This window comes from Pongo abelii, chromosome 1, assembly GCF_028885655.2.
Source record: "Pongo abelii isolate AG06213 chromosome 1, NHGRI_mPonAbe1-v2.0_pri, whole genome shotgun sequence".
Taxonomy (NCBI): domain Eukaryota; kingdom Metazoa; phylum Chordata; class Mammalia; order Primates; family Hominidae; genus Pongo; species Pongo abelii.
Window position 1 is genome coordinate 43,055,847 of NC_071985.2, and position 17,505 is coordinate 43,073,351.

A 17,505-nucleotide genomic window follows, 5' to 3' on the forward strand; every position below is an offset into this window, starting at 1 on the left:
TGGGCTGGGGGTTTCCAGCTCTATTCCCAAACTGTTCAGGGAGCCTTTCCCAGCGTCTCCTACTCCTGAGACTCTGGCCAGGGAGAAAGACCCCGGGAAAGGTGAGGGCAGGCACTGGGAGCTGATCACTGGCTTCGGGTGTTGGTAAGCAGAGCCCAGGGAGGGCTTGTGGTTGGCCCGTGGTGGCTCACCTCCATGCCACACACAACGCTCTGTGTGAGAGCACTGCTGCCGACAAGCCCACACCCCTGCACCCGGCTGAGCTGCCCTGCAGCTGCCCCTTGCCTGGCTCCTCATTCCACCCCTGCCCCCTCCACACGCTGCACACTCACCCCATCTCCACTGCAGGGGATGCAGGCTTGTGGGACTGGGTGGCACCCCCAGAGCTTTCAGGGCTCGCTGTCATTCATGAGCAGTGTTCTTAGCCTCCTGGTGGCCAAGGGCCCCTAGGACCCACAGGCAGGGCCAGTTGCAATGTCTGTGCCACCCCAGGAGCTGGGACTAGTGGGTTTCTTCCCTGCCTTCTTGCGGCGGTGGGACACCAAGCTCAGCACTGAGTCCTGGCTCTCAGCTCTCTCACACTTCCTGATTTCCATCTCTCGCTCTCTCTTTCTCTCTTAAAGAGACAGAGGCAACTCAGTGCAGCCACCAGCTCAGCAGAAAAGAGAAAGAGGATGCTCTGAGTTCCCAAGGGTAGGCAATAGGACCAGAGTCTGAGCCACAGAGAAGCCAGGAACTGGGGCCCTTCTGGTAATCGTGATGGGCAGCTGGGTGCTATTTTGGCATCTTCCACAGTTCACTGGAGCAGGGAAGTTCAGGGCTCTTCCCAGAGTCAACAGAGCAGGTTGGGCAAGTTAACTAAGTGGAAAGCTGCCTGGGAAGTCCACGCTCCCACACCCAGGAGCCCCAAGGAAGTGTGGGAGCTATGCCGATCCAGTCCTAGAAGTTGGATCTGAGTCACCTTCCCAGGAGGCCTGCAGAGGTCTGAGAGCAAGCGCGGGGACCCAGCTGGTGCCTTCCAGTGTGACCTGAGCACACAGCACGCAGCCCCTCCCAGCCAGCTCACTCACCCGCAGAGTAACAGCTACTCTGTGGGTTGATTGGATGACATGGACATATTTGGAATTGTTTGGGAACTTGGAAAGCGTTTTACAGAAAGGCATTGAAAGCATGGAGGCCCACACACTTCAGTAATTTACCCATGCTCTTCAGAGACTGCTGGGGCTGGCACCCAGGTGCCAACTTCCCAGCCAGGACTCGATGCCCCGCATCAAATGTCCGAGGCTGGAGGGGTCTGTGCTGCTCTGGTCAGCTCTGAGATGGCAGTTGGATGTGAAATGGTTAAAACCAGGAAATTCCATGTTTCTATAGAATGTTGGAGGGACTTTCCCATGGCCACACCTGGTGGTTTCCTCCGCCAGCCCCACCCCTCCCACAGTGACACTAGAACAGGAGCAGAGCTGAGAAATGCCTGGTGCTCAGATAAAGAGAACTCCCCATGACACCTCCAGCTGGAGGAGTTGCTGCAGCTTCTCACATCAGGACCAGGAGGAATGTGCCTGAGTGCCTGAGATCCTCATGTTCCACCCAGTCTTCCCAGCTTGCTTTTTTTTTTTTTTTTTTTTTTGAGATGGAGTCTCGCTCTGTCACCCAGGCTGGAGTGCAGTGGCATGATCTCGGCTCACTGCAACCTCTGCCTCCTGGGTTTAAGTGATTCTTCTGCCTCAGCCTCCCAAGTATCTGGGACTACAGGCATGCACCACCATGCCCGGCTAACATTTTGTATTTTTAGTAGAGATGGGGTTTCACTGTGTGGTTGGTGAGGTGGATTGAACAGGTTGGTCTCGATCTCCCAACCTCCTGATCCACCTGCCTCGGCCTCCCAAAGTGCTGGGATTACAGGTGTGAGCCACTGGCTAATTTTTTGTATTTTTAGTAGAGATGGGGTTTCACTGTGTGGTTGGTGAGGTGGATTGAGCAGGTTGGTCTCGATCTCTCAACCTCCTGATCCACCTGCCTCAGTCTCCCAAAGTGCTGGGATTACAGGCGTGAGCCACTGCACCCAGCCTAGTCTTCCCAGGTTTCTGCCTGCCTGGCATATGGGAGAACTGCACATCCTAGTTACTTTGTGATAGGGGGAGCATGTGAGTTCCCCACCAAAGCATTTATTTCCTGATGCAAGACCCTCCCAGAGCTCTGCTTTCTGGCAGTGTGATTCTGTTAGTCTGGGTCCTTGAGCAGAGTTCCCCTGCTGGTCCACAAGGGACATTGGCTTTGGTGAGAAATCAGCCTTTGTTGCTTTAGGGCACCGAGGTTTGCTACATAACTTAGAGGATCCGTAATGTTTACCCACTTTTTCCCTGATGAACCTGCTGGGTCCTCACCAGCACTCTTACTTTCCTCTCTCCATCAATCTCTTTCCCAGCATATTTAGCACATTCAAAGGAAACTACCATGTGTCTAGCATCTACTATGAGGCAGGCACTGTGTGCTGAGGACGTAAAGGCTAGGCATCACATCAGGAGCCTGGAGGTCCAGGATGGCATGGCAGATGCTATGAGTGGCAGACGGGCAGCGAGGAGGAAGGTGATCAAGAAGGGCTTTCCAGAAGGGTTGCTTGGCCAGACTTTAGGAAGAGGCGAGTTAGGCAGAGGAGAGGGGGCTGGGGGAATGGAATTCCAGGCTGTGGGCACACGTGCAGAGGCACAGAAGCATGAGAAGAGCCAGACTGAGGCTGAGAAAAGGGGGAGAGGTAGAGGTGGCCTGGAGCCATATGCCGTGACAGATCAAGTTTCCTTGGGCATCCTCTGTGAGGTCACATCCTCTGTGTGGACACAGTGAAGCAATGTCTTGCCTGTGCCCCAGCCGGGCAGCACAGCCGGTTGCATCCGAGAAGGTGCAGGGAGCTGGCAGGCTCCAGAAGGGAAGAAGAAGTCTGTAAGAGTCCCCACCACGTGTTCCCAAGTGGCTCTGAGGAGTCCTAGAAATAGAAGTGGCAATCCAAGGGTAGTGCAAGGACCAGAGGCGGAAGAGGGTGGCCCTTAACAGCAGCTGTCAGAAAGAAAATCTCATGTGACTTCTACAAAGAGGCCGAAAGTATAGTGGGAAGGGCAGGGGCTAGCTCCATTGCCATGGAGGTTTGCGTTCACATTTTACCACCTACTGTGGATGACTCTAGCACATCACTTGACGTTTCTCATAGGGCTGGTTTGAAAGTAAAATGAGATGAAGCTCCTGGCACCTGGTCTGCTCTGAAAAGATAATAATTTCTTTTACCTCCCCTAAGGGGCCCGGGCCGGTTTTTCACAGCTGAATCGCCAGCCCAGTGCCTCAAAGGGGAGGGGAAAGGACTCGGGTACTGGTTGGGGTGCATATGGAAGAGGCTGGGGGGCATTGCCAGGCCATGCGTATCTGCTATGCTCAGTCACAAGGGCAAAGGGCTGAGCGACGAGGTCTCAGAGCCCGGCTCTTTGTCACCTTCAGGGGTCAGCTCTGGCTAGGAGCTTTGGGTGCGGAAGGAGGGACAAACGCTGCAGCCAGGCTTGCTGCTATGGCCCCAAGCAGTGGGACAAGCTGTGAGGCAGCATCCAGGCCACTGAAGGAAATCGGCGCCGGTGCCAGTGTCGTCTCTCTTCGAGGAAAAGCAAGAGTTTCTCTCATTGTCTTCACTCTTCAAACCTCTGCACTGTTCCCTCCTACACTGTCAGCTAAGGACCTTGCCTTAAACTTTGCTTAGATAAAAGCAGCAATCCGAAGGGAGCTCCCTCATTTCCTCCCCCACATCCACTGCCTGCCCTGTGTCTGTACTCACCGGCCTTCCCTCCCACGCGACAGCAGGAAGTGCCTCTTCTTGAGCCTCTTCTACTGGCCATGGCCAACCCTCCCGCTTGTGCCCTGCAGCTCACCCTCTCCTCTCCTGCACATTCATTCTTCCCATTCTACTGCGTCCTGCCTACCCCACCAAACAAATGCACCTCTGCACTGCCCATCTTACCCTTGTCTCTCGATTCTCCCCATTCAACGAGTTGTCAAGTTACTGCCTCTTCCCTTCCCATTTGCCACCTAACCCACTCCAGTTGGACTCATTCCCCCTCTGCTGAAAATGCTCTTGTCCAGGTCACCAATGATTCCCTTTCTACACCAGCCTCACCTTACCCCATTGGCATTCAACAGCAGATTCCCCGCTTTGTTGAAGCATTGTCCTCTCCTGCTGTCTGTGACCCTGTGCTTTCCCAGCCATCTACCTCATTGCCATTGCCACTTGCTCATTCTGCCTTCTTTGCTGGCCCCCTTCCTCTGCTGCATTTTTTTTTCTTTTCTTTTCTTTTCTTTCTTTTTTTTTTCAGACAGAGTTTCACTCTTGTTGCCCAGGCTGGGGTGCAATGGCGTGATCTCGGCTCACTGCAACCTCCACCTCCCGGGTTCAAGCGATTCTCCTGCCTCAACCTCTTGAGTAGCTGGGATTACACACATGTGCCACCACGCCCAGCTACTTTTTTTTTTTTGTATTTTTAGTAGAGGCGGGGTTTCTCCATGTTGGTCAGGCTGGCCCCAAATTCTCAACCTCAGGTGATCCACCGCCTTGGCCTCCCGAAGCGCTGGATTACAGGTGTGAGCCACTGCGCCCTGCCCCTCTGCTGCATTTCTAATGATCGGGACCTTCTCTTTTTTCCATCTCCACGCTCTTCCTGGGAATCTCTGTTTGAATACATCTATAATGTAATAGCTCCTAATACGTTTTCAGGTATTATCTACCCCCAAAACTCCAAATTCATACCTCCAAGGGTCTACCTGATATTTCCACTTAGATGTCTACCAGTCATGTCAGCCTTGCCAGATCAAGCAGAATACTTCATTTCCTGAACAACTCCTATCTTATTACAGTTTCATTTTCAGAGTAATACTCATTTTGCTTCTTTATCTGTCCTTCCTCATTAGAAAGCTCCATTACCTGTTTTTTTTTTTCTGTTCAGTACCATATGACAGTGCTTGCACAGAGAGAAGCTTAATGTTGATTGACTAAATGACTGTCTTTAGTATATGTAATATGCCAAGGTTGTAAACTCCTGAGTAAAAGGAAACGTCATATACCTATGAATATAAATCAGGGGATTCCAATCTTTTGGCTTCTCTGGGCCACATTGGAAGAACTGTCTTGGGCCACACATAAAATACACTAACACTAATGATAGCTGATGAACTAAAAAAAAATTGCAAAAAAATCTCCATGTTTTAAGAAAGTTTATGAATTTGTGTTGAGCCACATTCAAAGCCATCCTGGGCTGCGGGTTGGACAAGTTTGATATAAACATTTAGGTTAGATAGCCTTAAAAGACTGTTTCCTAAATTCACATACATCTGGTCTCCATTTTTGGTTTCTATCTGGATGGAATGGACTTGTGTTTTGACAGTGTTCATTGCCACTAGTTTCCATCCAGCCCCCATCAGGACATATGAGATAAAAAGAACCATATATGGATAAAGAGGACCTAAAAAGCATAGCCTGCCTTTGCCTCAGGACCCTCTGAAAAGGGGCTCTTTGGTCCCCTGCTCACAGCCTACAAACTGGCTCCACATCTGGCTCCATGTCACAGCTATTATGGGGTGCTCCTGGCCATCCCCATTCTCCCTGTACTCAGGGAGAACTCATTCCTACCACAGAGTGGCACAGCAGCCTTGGCCTTGACTTACCCGAGGCCAATGGCCCAGCAAGAGAAGCTCAAGATGTAGCTGTTCCATGAAAACAGGGCAAGGGAAGAGACAGTAGGCTGGAAGGGCATAGCAGAGCTGAATAAAAGGTATACGAATAACGGATAGGGATGATAAACCTAAAAAGGGGTTGTAAAGTGTTCTGTCTAGAGCTGGGGGTAGGATTCCTTGCATTACCACTGAACACAGGGTACCCACTTGGAGAGATATGATCCATCCCCAGGGGCATCTGGCATTAGAACAAGCCTGTTAAAAGTAAGTGTTGGCCCTAAAGGCTCTAGGATTTGTTTGAAGTTGTTACCTTGAAATAACTTCACCCTTGAACTTAAGCTCTGCTAGACTCACAATCTGTAGGAGAGAAAACATCACCTGTATCTCCCACTCCCACCAACAGCACAAGCATATTGGTCAGCTTTTCTCCCAAAGGCAGGGGGCTGTCAAGGGCAGAATGACTCAGGGCTTTGGTTGTGGAAGAAAGAGAATCTCTAGTCACCCTCGGTTGCAGCTTGCCAAGTTTCTAAGCAACTTCTTAGGCCCCACTCCCTGAAGTGAGGAAATCTGACTAGAGATAGAAACAACAACAGCCCTTATTGAAAACGAGGAAGGTGGATTCTGTGAAGGAAATGGTTCTCATGGCAACAGGGAGTCCAATGGTGAGCTGGAAGACGCTCTACAAAACCTGTGAGAATCCACACACAGGCTAAATGAAAATGCTGGGGAAAAAACCTCCCATTCTAAATGCAAGTGTGCTGTGCCTTGGTGGGGAGGGAGAAGGTGGCTGGCTGTAAGGTCATCTCGTTGCTCTCTCTGTTGCCAGGCAGGGCTCTGTTAGCACAGACGAATCAAAATCCCTCCTGGACAGCTGAAGTCCTGAATCAGAGATTTCAGAGAGGAGAGAAGGGATATGAACTGCAGCATCGAAACCTAAAAATGTATTTTATTTTGAAGTTGTGCTTTGGATTTTCCCCAATCCAACATCTGTTAAGTGACAGTCTTAGGTTCACACAAAGCATCTCCAAGCATACATACAATATTCCAGTTATCAACACTATTTTAAAGAATATACCATTTTACACAAATGTGACATACAAGTCAGACGCCACAACATTGCGATTCCCTCGAAGATGTGACTTCTCTTCCGCACGGGAAGTAGATCTGCACCAGCCCTTCCAGTGCTCTGCGCATCCCGGTGCTGGCATCACCGCTCCTCATCTCCTTGGGGAGAAGCCAGGGCGCCCTGAGGAGGTTGGCTGAGACCAGTGTTTCCAGTTTACAGGCTGCTGGCTACAAACTCCTCTATTTTCTAAATTGGGATGCTAGTAGCCCCACCCCACCTCTCTTCCCCAAAGACTGACCCTTCAGAGTCCACACCAGGAAAAGGATCCATGCCATGAGGGGTGGAGCAGGACTCTTTGAAGCATCATGCTGGTTTCGGCAAGCATAGCTGAGAAAGGCTGGTCTCCCTAGGCCCTGGATGGCCAGCTCCTTTTGGCTTTTCGGTGTAAAAATCACAGTGTGCAACCTCAATTCCAGTTGTTTGCAGTGAGCTCTGCTGAGAAGGACTCTCCTCCTATCGGTTCCTAGTCCTCTCGACAGGACCATCTCACAGGTGTTAGGAGCACCAGAGATGGGGAAGACAGCTCTGCCCCCAGAGTTGGGTTTAGTAGGTGACCACTCACACACTGTTCAGTTCATGATGCAAATTAGCGCGGATGGACACTGATCAAGGGGATGGTGAACACAAGTCATGTACAGGGTTGAAAGAGAAATAAGGCAGGAGCAACAGAACAGGCCCAAAGCGTTGCCATTAAGAAAGCTTTGCTTTTACTTTCTTAGAGGGGAGTGTGCTGGAGAGAGGGAGAAAGGGCAAGTGTGGGTACCAGTTTTGATCAGTTGGATTGAAAGGAATGTAAAGTGAAAGATGGGGTTTCATTTTCAGCAAGGAAACAGATCCTTGGGTATGAAAGCCCCCTGTTGGCTCAGGACCTGTGTAGGCCCAGGTGACAGGCAAGAACAGGTCAGGAAACAGCAACAAAAACCAAGACTGTGGGTTGCCTCTTCTAGGCTGACTCACTTCACTGAAAGAGTTCTTCAGTTCTCCCGCCTAGCACTTGGAAAGGTTTCTCTGGTGCTGCAGGTTAGCCTTCTCATTAGTGATTTCCCACAAAGCGCCTCTTTTCCTTTGCACAGGATTTGAAAAAAAAAAATCCTACCACTTTCCATAGATCTAACTACCAATTTCGCAGGTTGGTCCAAAAAGAATCTCTTCTAGGTCAAAGATAAGAAAACTCAGATTCTCCTACCTGAATGGCAACTCACCATCTCTCCGGAACTACAGAAAATAATAAGGCTAAAATATAAGTGCAGCTTTTAAACAAGAAAACACAGAGAAGAAGGATGAGTTTCAGCTTTAACTCAAGTTGCTGTCTGAGACCCATGAGCCTGGCTGTGGATGTGTCTGGTCCTGGTACTCCTGGGATAGCATGATGCTAGGGGGGCCAGGACCACAGGCACCAGGTTTGAAGACTGAATTGGAGCAGACAAGAGTATGATTTGTGCATTTTGGAAGGGAACCAGAAAAAAGGCCAGAGTACAGCCAAAATATTCAGCATTCAAATTTTAATTTTCTTTCGATTCTGGCCTTGGGAAGACTTGAGAGCCTGTGGGGTCAGGGTTCCCTTAATTGTCCTTGTTTGGATAAATGAAAACTGGTTTTAAGAGGTAGGGTCTGCCTTTAATCTAACTAAGGCTCTCTAAGCCCCTGTTGGTCCCTGAAGAGAAACCTTGTAAAATAACCAAACTAAGGGGTGGACTTAAAACAAGTTTTCATTTGGGAACAATTTCTGGATTAGCAAAGCTGAATTTAATTTTTTAATAGAATAATGAATTTTCTGTTTTAAGTGCCAAAAACATTAGGAGGAAAAAGGACCCATTTCTTACCTTTTCCAAACCTGCCATAAACACAATAAAACTCTCTTAAGACTCTTTACCCTAAAAGGAACCAGCTATAAAACTGTCTTATACAGGAAAATGTCTTAAATGGAAAATGGTCCATCAGAGACAAAGGTAGGAACCCGAGAAATGTCTATACATTCAGAAAAACTTTAAAAGCTCCTTAATAAGACGGGGGTGTACTTCTAGGGGATGGAGGAGAGCAAGAGCAAACACCAATGACCAATTCACATCAATGGAAAGAACACAGAGAGAAAGCCCCCAACCCCAAACAGGTTATGGGATTGTCCCATCCTGTTATGTTTCATATGATGGAGAGATTTCAAAGGCTAGGTTCTCTGGCCCAGACACAACAAAGTTTGTAATGGAAACAGAGACCCCTGGTGGCTACTGTGTGAACTGCCACAATAACTTACAAAGAGACTGGTCTATGACCAGGAGAGGCTACACATGCCAGAGACTAGAAAAACATGTATGTGTGTGAGTGTGTGTGTGTGTGTGTGTGTAAAATGTGTGTGCGTAAAATATGTGTGTGTATGTAAAATGAAGACTGGACTATATATGATTCTCTATAATCAGTTCCCAAAACAAGATGCCACTGAAAGCTGGATGGCAGTAGCCAACCATCTGGTCAAGGCATCGCTGTGGTCTGAGGGGACTGAGACTTGAGCCCATGTCCTCAGGACTGCCTTACCAGATTTCACAGTGACCTGATAATGAAAACCTGTCTCTGGCTAACCTAAGAACGGTACGGACTGCAGCTGGCTGAATTACGACGACTGGGGGAAGCAGAGGGCAGTGGGAAGGGAGAGGCGATACCAAGGGCTTCATTCTCAAGGTTTGGGGAGACGGGGAGGCTAATTCCTGCAAGAACAACTTAGAACCTAATTTTCAACTGAAGTCCCCAAGCTAGTTAAATAGGAAGATTTTAATAACAGTCAGTCCCTATAGTCCCCTTGTCTAGAACAATTAAATTATTATCCCTCAGACAGTACAAGACTTGTCAGTAGACTGTGGGGAAGTTGATGAGTTGACACCAGGGCTAGTGGCATTTGTTTTGGGGAAGACCGTGGGCTTGGGCCGTGTGGCTGGTGGTTTGACCGGGGCAGCCATCTTGACAGACTTGACAGGCCGGAAGGCGCAGGCGATGTCCCCAGCAGTACTGGCGCTGCGCTGGAAGGCGGGCTCGGGGTCCTTGAGGAGCTGGGTGTGCAGAGGGCTGGAGGGCTCCGATGTGGGGGCCACCACTGGGGAGGTTTTGAGGGGCTCCAAGGTGTCCAGAACCACGTCAGGGGTGTGCTTGACACTGCTCTGCCGTTCTAGCTCCCGTAGCTCATTCAGGGCCGAGTTCATTGTTGCCTCAATATCCTGCAAAACAGGAAAAAGGAGGAGGTGAGGCAAATGCGGGGAGAATTCCCCAAGGAGCCAGTTTCAACAACACAGGCCAAGGCATGAAGAAACTGACCGTAAGATGTCCAGATTATTGTACTTGGCCTAAATCCTTGAACATATGAATGCTCAGAAAGTGGGGAAAGGGGGACGGAGGGATTTTCACTGTCATGAGATTTTTTTTTTCCTTTAGAAAAAGTAATCGATATTTTTTTAGAGACCCTAGGTTTTAGAGATAGATATTGAAATACTTATCGACGAAGTGACATATAATCTAGTGGGGAAGAGAAACATGGACAAAGTAAGAATGGCCAGGAGTTTGGTGATGAGTACATGGTGATTTGTTATCCAGTTCTGTCTGCTTTTGGGTAGGTTTGAAATTGTACATAATAAACATTTTTTTAAAAAGTGGTAGAGATGATGTATGATCTTTATTCTCTTGGACTTCAAGGCCAAAGGTGAAGAGGGTTAGTCCTTCCTCCTCAGGGGCTGAGGAAAGTTTCAGGAGCCCAAGACACCTCCCCCCGCCCCTGCTCCCCAACTCAGGGCAGTGTCCAATTTGAAACCATTTCCTTCCAGCCATCACCACCGAGGGGACCAAAGAGTGACCAGGAGGGGGAGCCAAAGCCCACGTAGGTGAATCAATTGCCTGCAAATCAATGGAACACTCTAGATCTTTAGCCAACAGCAGTCCTAGCCCAGGGACTCATGGCAGAACCAAAGAACGTTTGTATGCAAGCCAGCTGCCTTCCAGTGAGACTTCCCAGCTCCCCGCTCCCTCCCCATAAACCTGTGTCTGGCACCCCCAAACTACCACAGGATTTCTTCTTGGGATTAGGTTCACATGGAAAGATTTTACACATTCCAAGCGAAGGCCTTTGGTTAAGGTTTCTTTGTCGTACAGACTGATGCATGCTTTCTGTTCACAGTGATTCAATTTCACTCATCCCTATGACATTCTCAAACCTTTAAAATGCTCAGGAAAAACTCCATCTCCCCCCTCAGTCGCACTCTACAGCTAGTCTGTCCCAGCTGTCTACCTTTCCTGACATTCCTATTAACACCTGGCCAAGGAGGGAGCTGGGAGGATTCCCGCAGCGCAAGGCAGATTGCAGCCAAGAGCTTAAATAGAGGCACAGAATAGAAGGCTAGCAAAGCAAGACATCTCAGGCCTGTAGCTCAATACTGGGCTTGCCAGGTACATCTCTGTAAGCAGAGAACCACAATTAAGCCAAGAGAGACCATGCCCAGCCTCTATCACCCCCTGGAAGATGGGGTAAGGAGAATCTCAACTCAGTTGAGATAAGAAGGCAACAGTAAGCCCTTAGTTCCTACCTGGTCTAATGAAAATTATATAGTTGGGAGAGACGTCTGAGTGAACTGCTTGGAGTGGCCCCGGTAGTCGGATTTTTAGAGGTGGGGTTGGATCTCTAATATTTCATGGAAAACAGAGAGTCATCAGTGTGGTGCATACACAGAAGGAAGACCCTGCAACCAGGGAGCTCATCTCCATAGCCTCTGGAGGCTTGGGCTGCAAATCCTTTTGGTTACCAGAGCTCTCTGCAGCCAGAGTATTTTTTAGGTCTTTAAGACCAGGTGCAGGTTCTTAATTGATCATCTACCCACTCGGTACCAGAGACCAGCCTTAGGAATCGGGATGATGGTGATGGGCACAGCAATATAAAAACGTGGCCGGGATTACACCTGAGCCTCAACAGTCGGGCAGTTTCACTAAAGTCTACCCAGGTCTTTAGACTCAAAACTTGGGCTATCAAAATACTCTTAATACTGGCTTTAAAAATTACAACAGCCTTCCTAATAGCCAGTGTATGAGCAAGAAGCTAGGCTTCTCTTATTCTGTCTTTAGGTTCTTCCTGGGGAGAGAGGGACAGGCAGACTGCTTATTAAGCTGTTTTATAGGGTCCACATGTCCAGAGTGGACATATACTCAGTATATCACATACAAAATAATCGTTCTGTTTCAAGTCCTGTCATAATTAGGTGGGTGGCACTAAGTGGTAGTGATGAATGTAGACTCATGCTGTCTGTCCAGGAGCCCACAGTTACCTGAGCAATGACCTCAGGGTCCATGGGCCGATGGTTATTGAAGCTTTTTGACCTTCCTGCTGTGGCAGTCTTCCGGATCTGTGGACTATCCAGCCGATTCTTCAGGGATGAGTGGCGGCTGATGGAGTTGAGGCTCCCGTGCCCACTGATGGAACACTTATCTGGCCCTTCTTTGGGGAGACTCTGGCTCATGATGGGCTGGGAGGATGGGCGGCAGCTAGCCCCCACCCCTGGGGAGGAGGAGTCAGTCAGGGAACTGCTCAGCCCATGGCTGTCACTCCGAAAAGTTTTCCGGATGCTCCCAGATTCTGGACGCTTCCTTTGCCTTCAATCACAAACAGAAAGGGCAGTGTGATCAGCGAGGCCTGGCTCCAAGGAAGCCAGGACAAGTGGGAGGGGGCAGATGTTGGCACCCAGGGACTTCGGAAGGAGAGGGACACAGAACTCGTTCTCTCCTCGGCTTCATCTTCTCTTGCATTCTCCATGTCTTCATTCCCTTGCCACCCCCAAGCTGGGTGAAGGAGAAATGGATACTTACTTGGTGGTCACGGGCTTTGTGTTGTCAAGATGTAAGCTGCTGTCAGAAAAAATGTCTGATTAAGCAAAAGTTTCTAATGGGAAAGAGATTCATGGAAAGGCCCCTTCTGTGAACTGCCATGAACAGAAACCTAAGGCCCCAGGTAGGAGAAGAGGTCTTACCATCACCAAAGAGGTCGAGATTGCTGGTAAGAGGATAGTTAACTTTTCTAAATTTTAGCATGTCTCTTTTTCCAAAAAGACAGTAACTGTTTTGGGCTCTGGCAAGAGGCTGTTGTTGCTTATTCTGTAGGCATGGAGCAGAATAGTTTTCAAGAGGCAGCAATACTGCAGAGTTGGGGCCCAGTTTGTGCGTTTTCTTAGTGTGGAAATACCTCTACATGACTCCCAAGTCACTGAGCACTGGGCTGAACCCTGGATCTGGGCGAATTTGTTTCAGACCACTTAGGGCTCTCAGACAAAATGGCTTGGCAGAATCCTAGTTACATGGGTGTTGCCTGCTGCTGGATAATTTCATTTGGTCTTGGAATCAGATCTGAAAACGTCTAATCTAAGAGGCAATGAAACTTCTGATTTGGATGGCTGCTGAACAGCTCTGATCTTGAATCTAAGAGAGATGGGGGCTGAGGCAGGAGTTGAGGTGGAAGGAGGGAAGGGGTCAGACTCTGAAGATAAGGAGCTGGTCTGTGAGGTGGGGACAGTGCTCTAAGCCAGTCCTAGTCCTGTTCACTGCTGAGGTCTTCCTCATCTTTCTGCCTGCAGGGCCTGGCCCAGGACCTGGCATGTATGAGCCACTCCGTCAATCTGTCCACTCGGCAGTTTTAGGCTTGTGACTCAGCCGCTCTCGAGTGGAAAAAGGATGTTCTCAAGAGTCTTCTAAGGCCCTGCTGAAATGAACCCCCTCTCTGCAAGGATTTCCCTGGCACCACTAACTGCAACTGCACTGGCACCACTGCACCACTAACTCCAGTTGCAGGAAGAATGGACCCCTCCCCCTCCTCTGTACCTTCAGAGCATCTGATGCTACCTGTCAGTTACCTGTCCACAGGGTCTTTACCTTGCCAGAATGTGAGCTCTGAGATCAGGGACCTCGTCTTTTTTATCTCTGAATAAACACCAGCAGTGCTTTCCACAACAGTAGATACTTAATAAATGTGTAGAATTAAATGGAAGTGCCACACCCTAATAGCTCTTTGCTGATTTCCTTTTTCTGCTTGAGGATGGCTGACTCATGGGCTGAAACTGCTGAGAAGACAGATTTATGGGGTGGCTGTGGTGTGCCATGTCCCGGGCTAGGCCCTGGGGATGTAAAGAAAAGGAAGATATAGTTCCTGGGTTCAAGGAGCTCAATCTGGTGGGGGATCTGAGTGCAGCATGAGTACCAAAAGGTACTCAAAGTGCCTTTGGAATACAGCATAAGGGCACCTCACTCAGCCTGGGGAACTCAGGGATGTCAGAATGGCTTCCCCAAAGAGCTAAGTCTTTGGACTGAGTCTTGAAGGGAGAGGAGGAGGTGACCAGGTAAGGAGACAGCAGGCATGAGGGCCCAGGGGTGAGAGAGAACCTGGGCACTCAGGAAACTGAAAGAATTTGGGAGGAGGAGTGGTGTGGGGGGCAGGAGGTAAGACTCAAAGGCCGACTCACTCCTAAGGGCCAGACATGCCCAGGGGCCGCCGCTCACCCACCCACCAGGTAATGAGGCTTGTCCTCCAAGAACCCCATCCCAAGACTCCTGACACCAGCAAGCAAGGAGTTCAAGGGAACCACCTTAACTTTCTACCAGATACTCTTTTTTTTTCTTTTTTTGTTTACCATTTCAGTTATTACTCTCTACAATTTCTATGCACAAATACCATCAAATATATGATGGCTTAAAAATATGTACTTAACTAATCATCTAACTCTTCTTCTACCAACCCCCCCTTGGTTTCTGAGTTAATTATAGGATCACGACCTTTTGATTGTAGGGTTATAATTTAACACAGAATTGTAAATAAGGAAAAAAATGTGACTAGCCCACAGTTACTTAATATTGGCTTGCCCTCCCAGCAGGGTAGTGTGCTGGAGGGAAACAGAGACTCCTCAATTTTTTTTTTAACTGGTCTGAATTAAATATAAGTACACCGAGTAAGTGATCTGAATAAACGACTTTACTAACTTGAGGGTGAAAGAGATGGAAAAGAGCCACGTGCCCCAACCACTCCCCCTGCTACCGTCTGGGTGGAAAAAAGCCAAGAGATCTGGGAAACCTGGTATAGTTTAAAAACAACAAGCATCCTTTATTCTCCTTCCAGTCTCAGTGTCCAGAGGCTATGGTTAACAGGTTTTCAAAGTGCAAATCATTTCATTCCTCAAAAGCCAGAGGGGAATAAAAACTGTACATCATCTCCAATCCATATTCATCAGGAGCGCCCTGGGGCTTGTCATCCTGCTGGCACGGGGCCAGGTTTCAGGGTCTGGCGGAAAGAGGTCTGTAGGCTTTGGGACTTGGTGTCTGGCCCCTTGAGATGAGATTAGTTCTCCAATAACCTGAATGCCTCTTGGGGAGGCGGCAGCACGCAGGCGTAGAATCCCTCTAGACAGCCAGATCGGGCGTGGGTGGAGTTTAAACCCCAGGATGTTGCTAACAGCCACAATGAAAGCTGGGGGTCAGAGGTAAGAGCCTGCTGAGCAGGAGTGGGGATCTGCAAAGGGACTAAGGGGGTGGAATAATACAAAAGGCCAAAGCAATAGGAACAAAATGGAAAATTATTTCTCCTGGTGTGAAAGGGCAGAAGAAAAGGGAGCTAGGGGTTAGCCAATGAATGAAGAGCTCAGGACAAAGCTTTCCTTAGGGACATCGTGGCCTCCTTTCCTCCACAGGAGTGAATGCAGGACAGGGGGAAGAACAGACACATGATATCTCAATAAACCCACCTGGTGTAACATCAGCCTAGTAGAAGCCACACACAGACTCTGAATCTTTGCACGAACATGGGTCAAGGAAGACAGACATCAAAGACTATTACTTGAGTATGGATTGGAAAAAAGAAGGCACCTCTGAGAAACAGTACAAAACCAGGTTGCATAAAGTGACCAAAGCTTTGGTCAAAGTTTTAGCTGTAAGACTGCCACAAAGGTCTGGGTGGACAGACACTGCGGGAACACACAGTAAAGCACCCTTCCACAGCACGAGGGCAGCTAGCTGGAGACCTGGACCTGCCCCGAAGCTTGTAGCAGCGTCCTCAGCCCTGTCCGCCTTGCAGCAGCAATGACCACATGCAAACTGTTAGGCTGCGGGAGCTGGGAGCCCTACGTGCAGCACGGGAATGGAGATGGGGGTTAGGCCAGAGGGTGAGGCTGGGTGTTGCAAGTCATTCAGGGGAGCAGAAAATGAAAAGCAGAGCTTACTTGTTGATGTTTGCAAGATAAATATCGGCTACATGACCCCCACTGGGACAGCTGGCCCCCGCTCTGGCTGTCACCTTTTCTTCAGGTGGCTCAGAAATGACCTCAATCTCAGACTTGGGGCTGGACCTCTCCACGACACCGTCCTCGCTGGGGGAGAAGGGGCAGGCAGGCAGGGAGGAGGGAAAACAACAACAACACAAAAAGCAGTGTTAAATCGGCAAGATGGCCCCCCGACACACACGCGACCCCACACAGCTCTGAGGCAGCAGCGACACCTGGCTGGGCTAGTTCTGTGAGCAGAGGCAAGGAAACCTAAGGGCCTTTGAAGGGTCGTTTAAATAAAAATAAATAATCCGCTGAGTTCTGCGGGCTCCTCAGCTCCTCAGGAAAGCGTGGCTAGGGGACACCTGGATTCGAGGCATCTGCCTTCTACCCCATGCTGCTTCCTGGGGAGGCCGTGCTGAGGCGGCCTCCTGGAGAAGGAGGCGGCAAGTCCAGGTTGTGGTTTATCGGCTGAGGTCCTGAGCACTGCCGGGTAAGGACAGTCAACTGTGTGGTGGTTCTGGAGACGGCGGCGTCGTGGCAGGACACCGCCACACACTGTCGTAGCGCCTCTAGCCCCGCTCAGAGCATCCAAGCCGGTCCCAGGTCTCTCCACTGCTCTCCTGGCCCCTCTGGCTACTGATGACAAAGAAAGCCCCTTCTCCCCCACAATTCATCTTCTCTTGATCCTGTGGTGAAGTCATAATGCTAAATTTGGGAGGGTCCTGTCCACGCACAGATTGCCACCAGGTTTGCGATGCTATCAACAGAGGGAGGATTTCCCTGCAGAACGAGCCGGGAAGAGGCTGGGAGGGTGCAGACTCACTCAGGATATCAACCTTTAAAAAATAATATTAAGGGAAGGACTAAAAACACTGACAGCATCGTATCCAAGGGAGGGGAGCTGGGGACAGAGACAGGGCAAAGGGACAGGGGGCAGGCTTGGGTGGGCCCACGGGACAACTGCTTCGAAGTGTGAGAATCAACCAACAGCCTATCAGATGAGATCTCTCTGGGACCAGTTCAGGTTTCATTTGTTCCTTGACATCCTTTTCCCTCCTTCCCCCATCTTACCCCAAATCAACTTCATCTCGGTTAAATGAACTAGGTCACTTCCATAAGGCTGCTTAAGCCGGATTTCTCCTAGAAAACCAGTCATTTTAATTTGCAAGTGGAAGAGTGGCTCAACAGGTTGGGGTGAGCATAGTTGTTTAAAAAAAAAAAAAGAGAAGCAAAAATGTTTTCCCAGCCTAATCTTTCGAGAAAAGAAATATAGGTGGTCAAATAAAAACCCCTTGTTATCACTCATCAGGTATAAATATGGATGAGTGCTGGCTGGCTGGCAGGTTTCTAAAATGACTGGATTAGGGGGTGATTTGCAGGGGACGCAGATAGTGGAGAGATTTAAAAAAATTCTCC

General features: G+C 49.3%; 2 protein-coding genes and 1 long non-coding RNA gene across 14 annotated transcripts in view; 1 reads left to right on the forward strand and 2 right to left on the reverse strand.

Moving 5' to 3' along the window:
* Positions 1–4,362, reverse strand: part of IKBKE (inhibitor of nuclear factor kappa B kinase subunit epsilon) — a 29,576-nt gene extending 25,214 nt beyond the window's left edge. For 2 of the 4 annotated variants that reach the window (XM_002809548.5, XM_063725589.1), the window contains exon 1: positions 333–1,780. The gene's annotated coding sequence lies outside the window, so the exon portion shown is untranslated. Of the gene's footprint in view, positions 1–332; positions 1,781–2,353 lie in introns of those variants that run through there. The other 2 variants (XM_054521902.2, XM_009238545.4) reach the window with 2 other exon arrangements.
* Positions 2,857–13,494, forward strand: LOC134761665 (uncharacterized). The gene is made up of 2 exons (XR_010140628.1): positions 2,857–2,937; positions 13,417–13,494. It is a non-coding gene; the product is annotated as an uncharacterized LOC134761665 (long non-coding RNA).
* The window catches only part of SRGAP2 (SLIT-ROBO Rho GTPase activating protein 2), a 252,155-nt gene continuing 241,276 nt past the window's right edge, over positions 6,627–17,505 (reverse strand). For 2 of the 9 annotated variants that reach the window (XM_063725571.1, XM_024238803.3), the window contains exons 21-24: positions 16,045–16,191; positions 12,118–12,442; positions 11,386–11,480; positions 9,894–10,029 (exon numbers count right to left, since the gene is read on the reverse strand). In XM_063725571.1, coding sequence (XP_063581641.1) covers positions 11,391–11,480; positions 12,118–12,442; positions 16,045–16,191 — 562 coding nt within the window. In that variant the 3' untranslated portion in view covers positions 9,894–10,029; positions 11,386–11,390. Of the gene's footprint in view, positions 10,030–11,385; positions 11,481–12,117; positions 12,443–12,492; positions 12,695–14,907; positions 16,926–17,505 lie in introns of those variants that run through there. The other 7 variants (XM_009238566.4, XM_024238793.3, XM_054521885.2 and 4 more) reach the window with 4 other exon arrangements.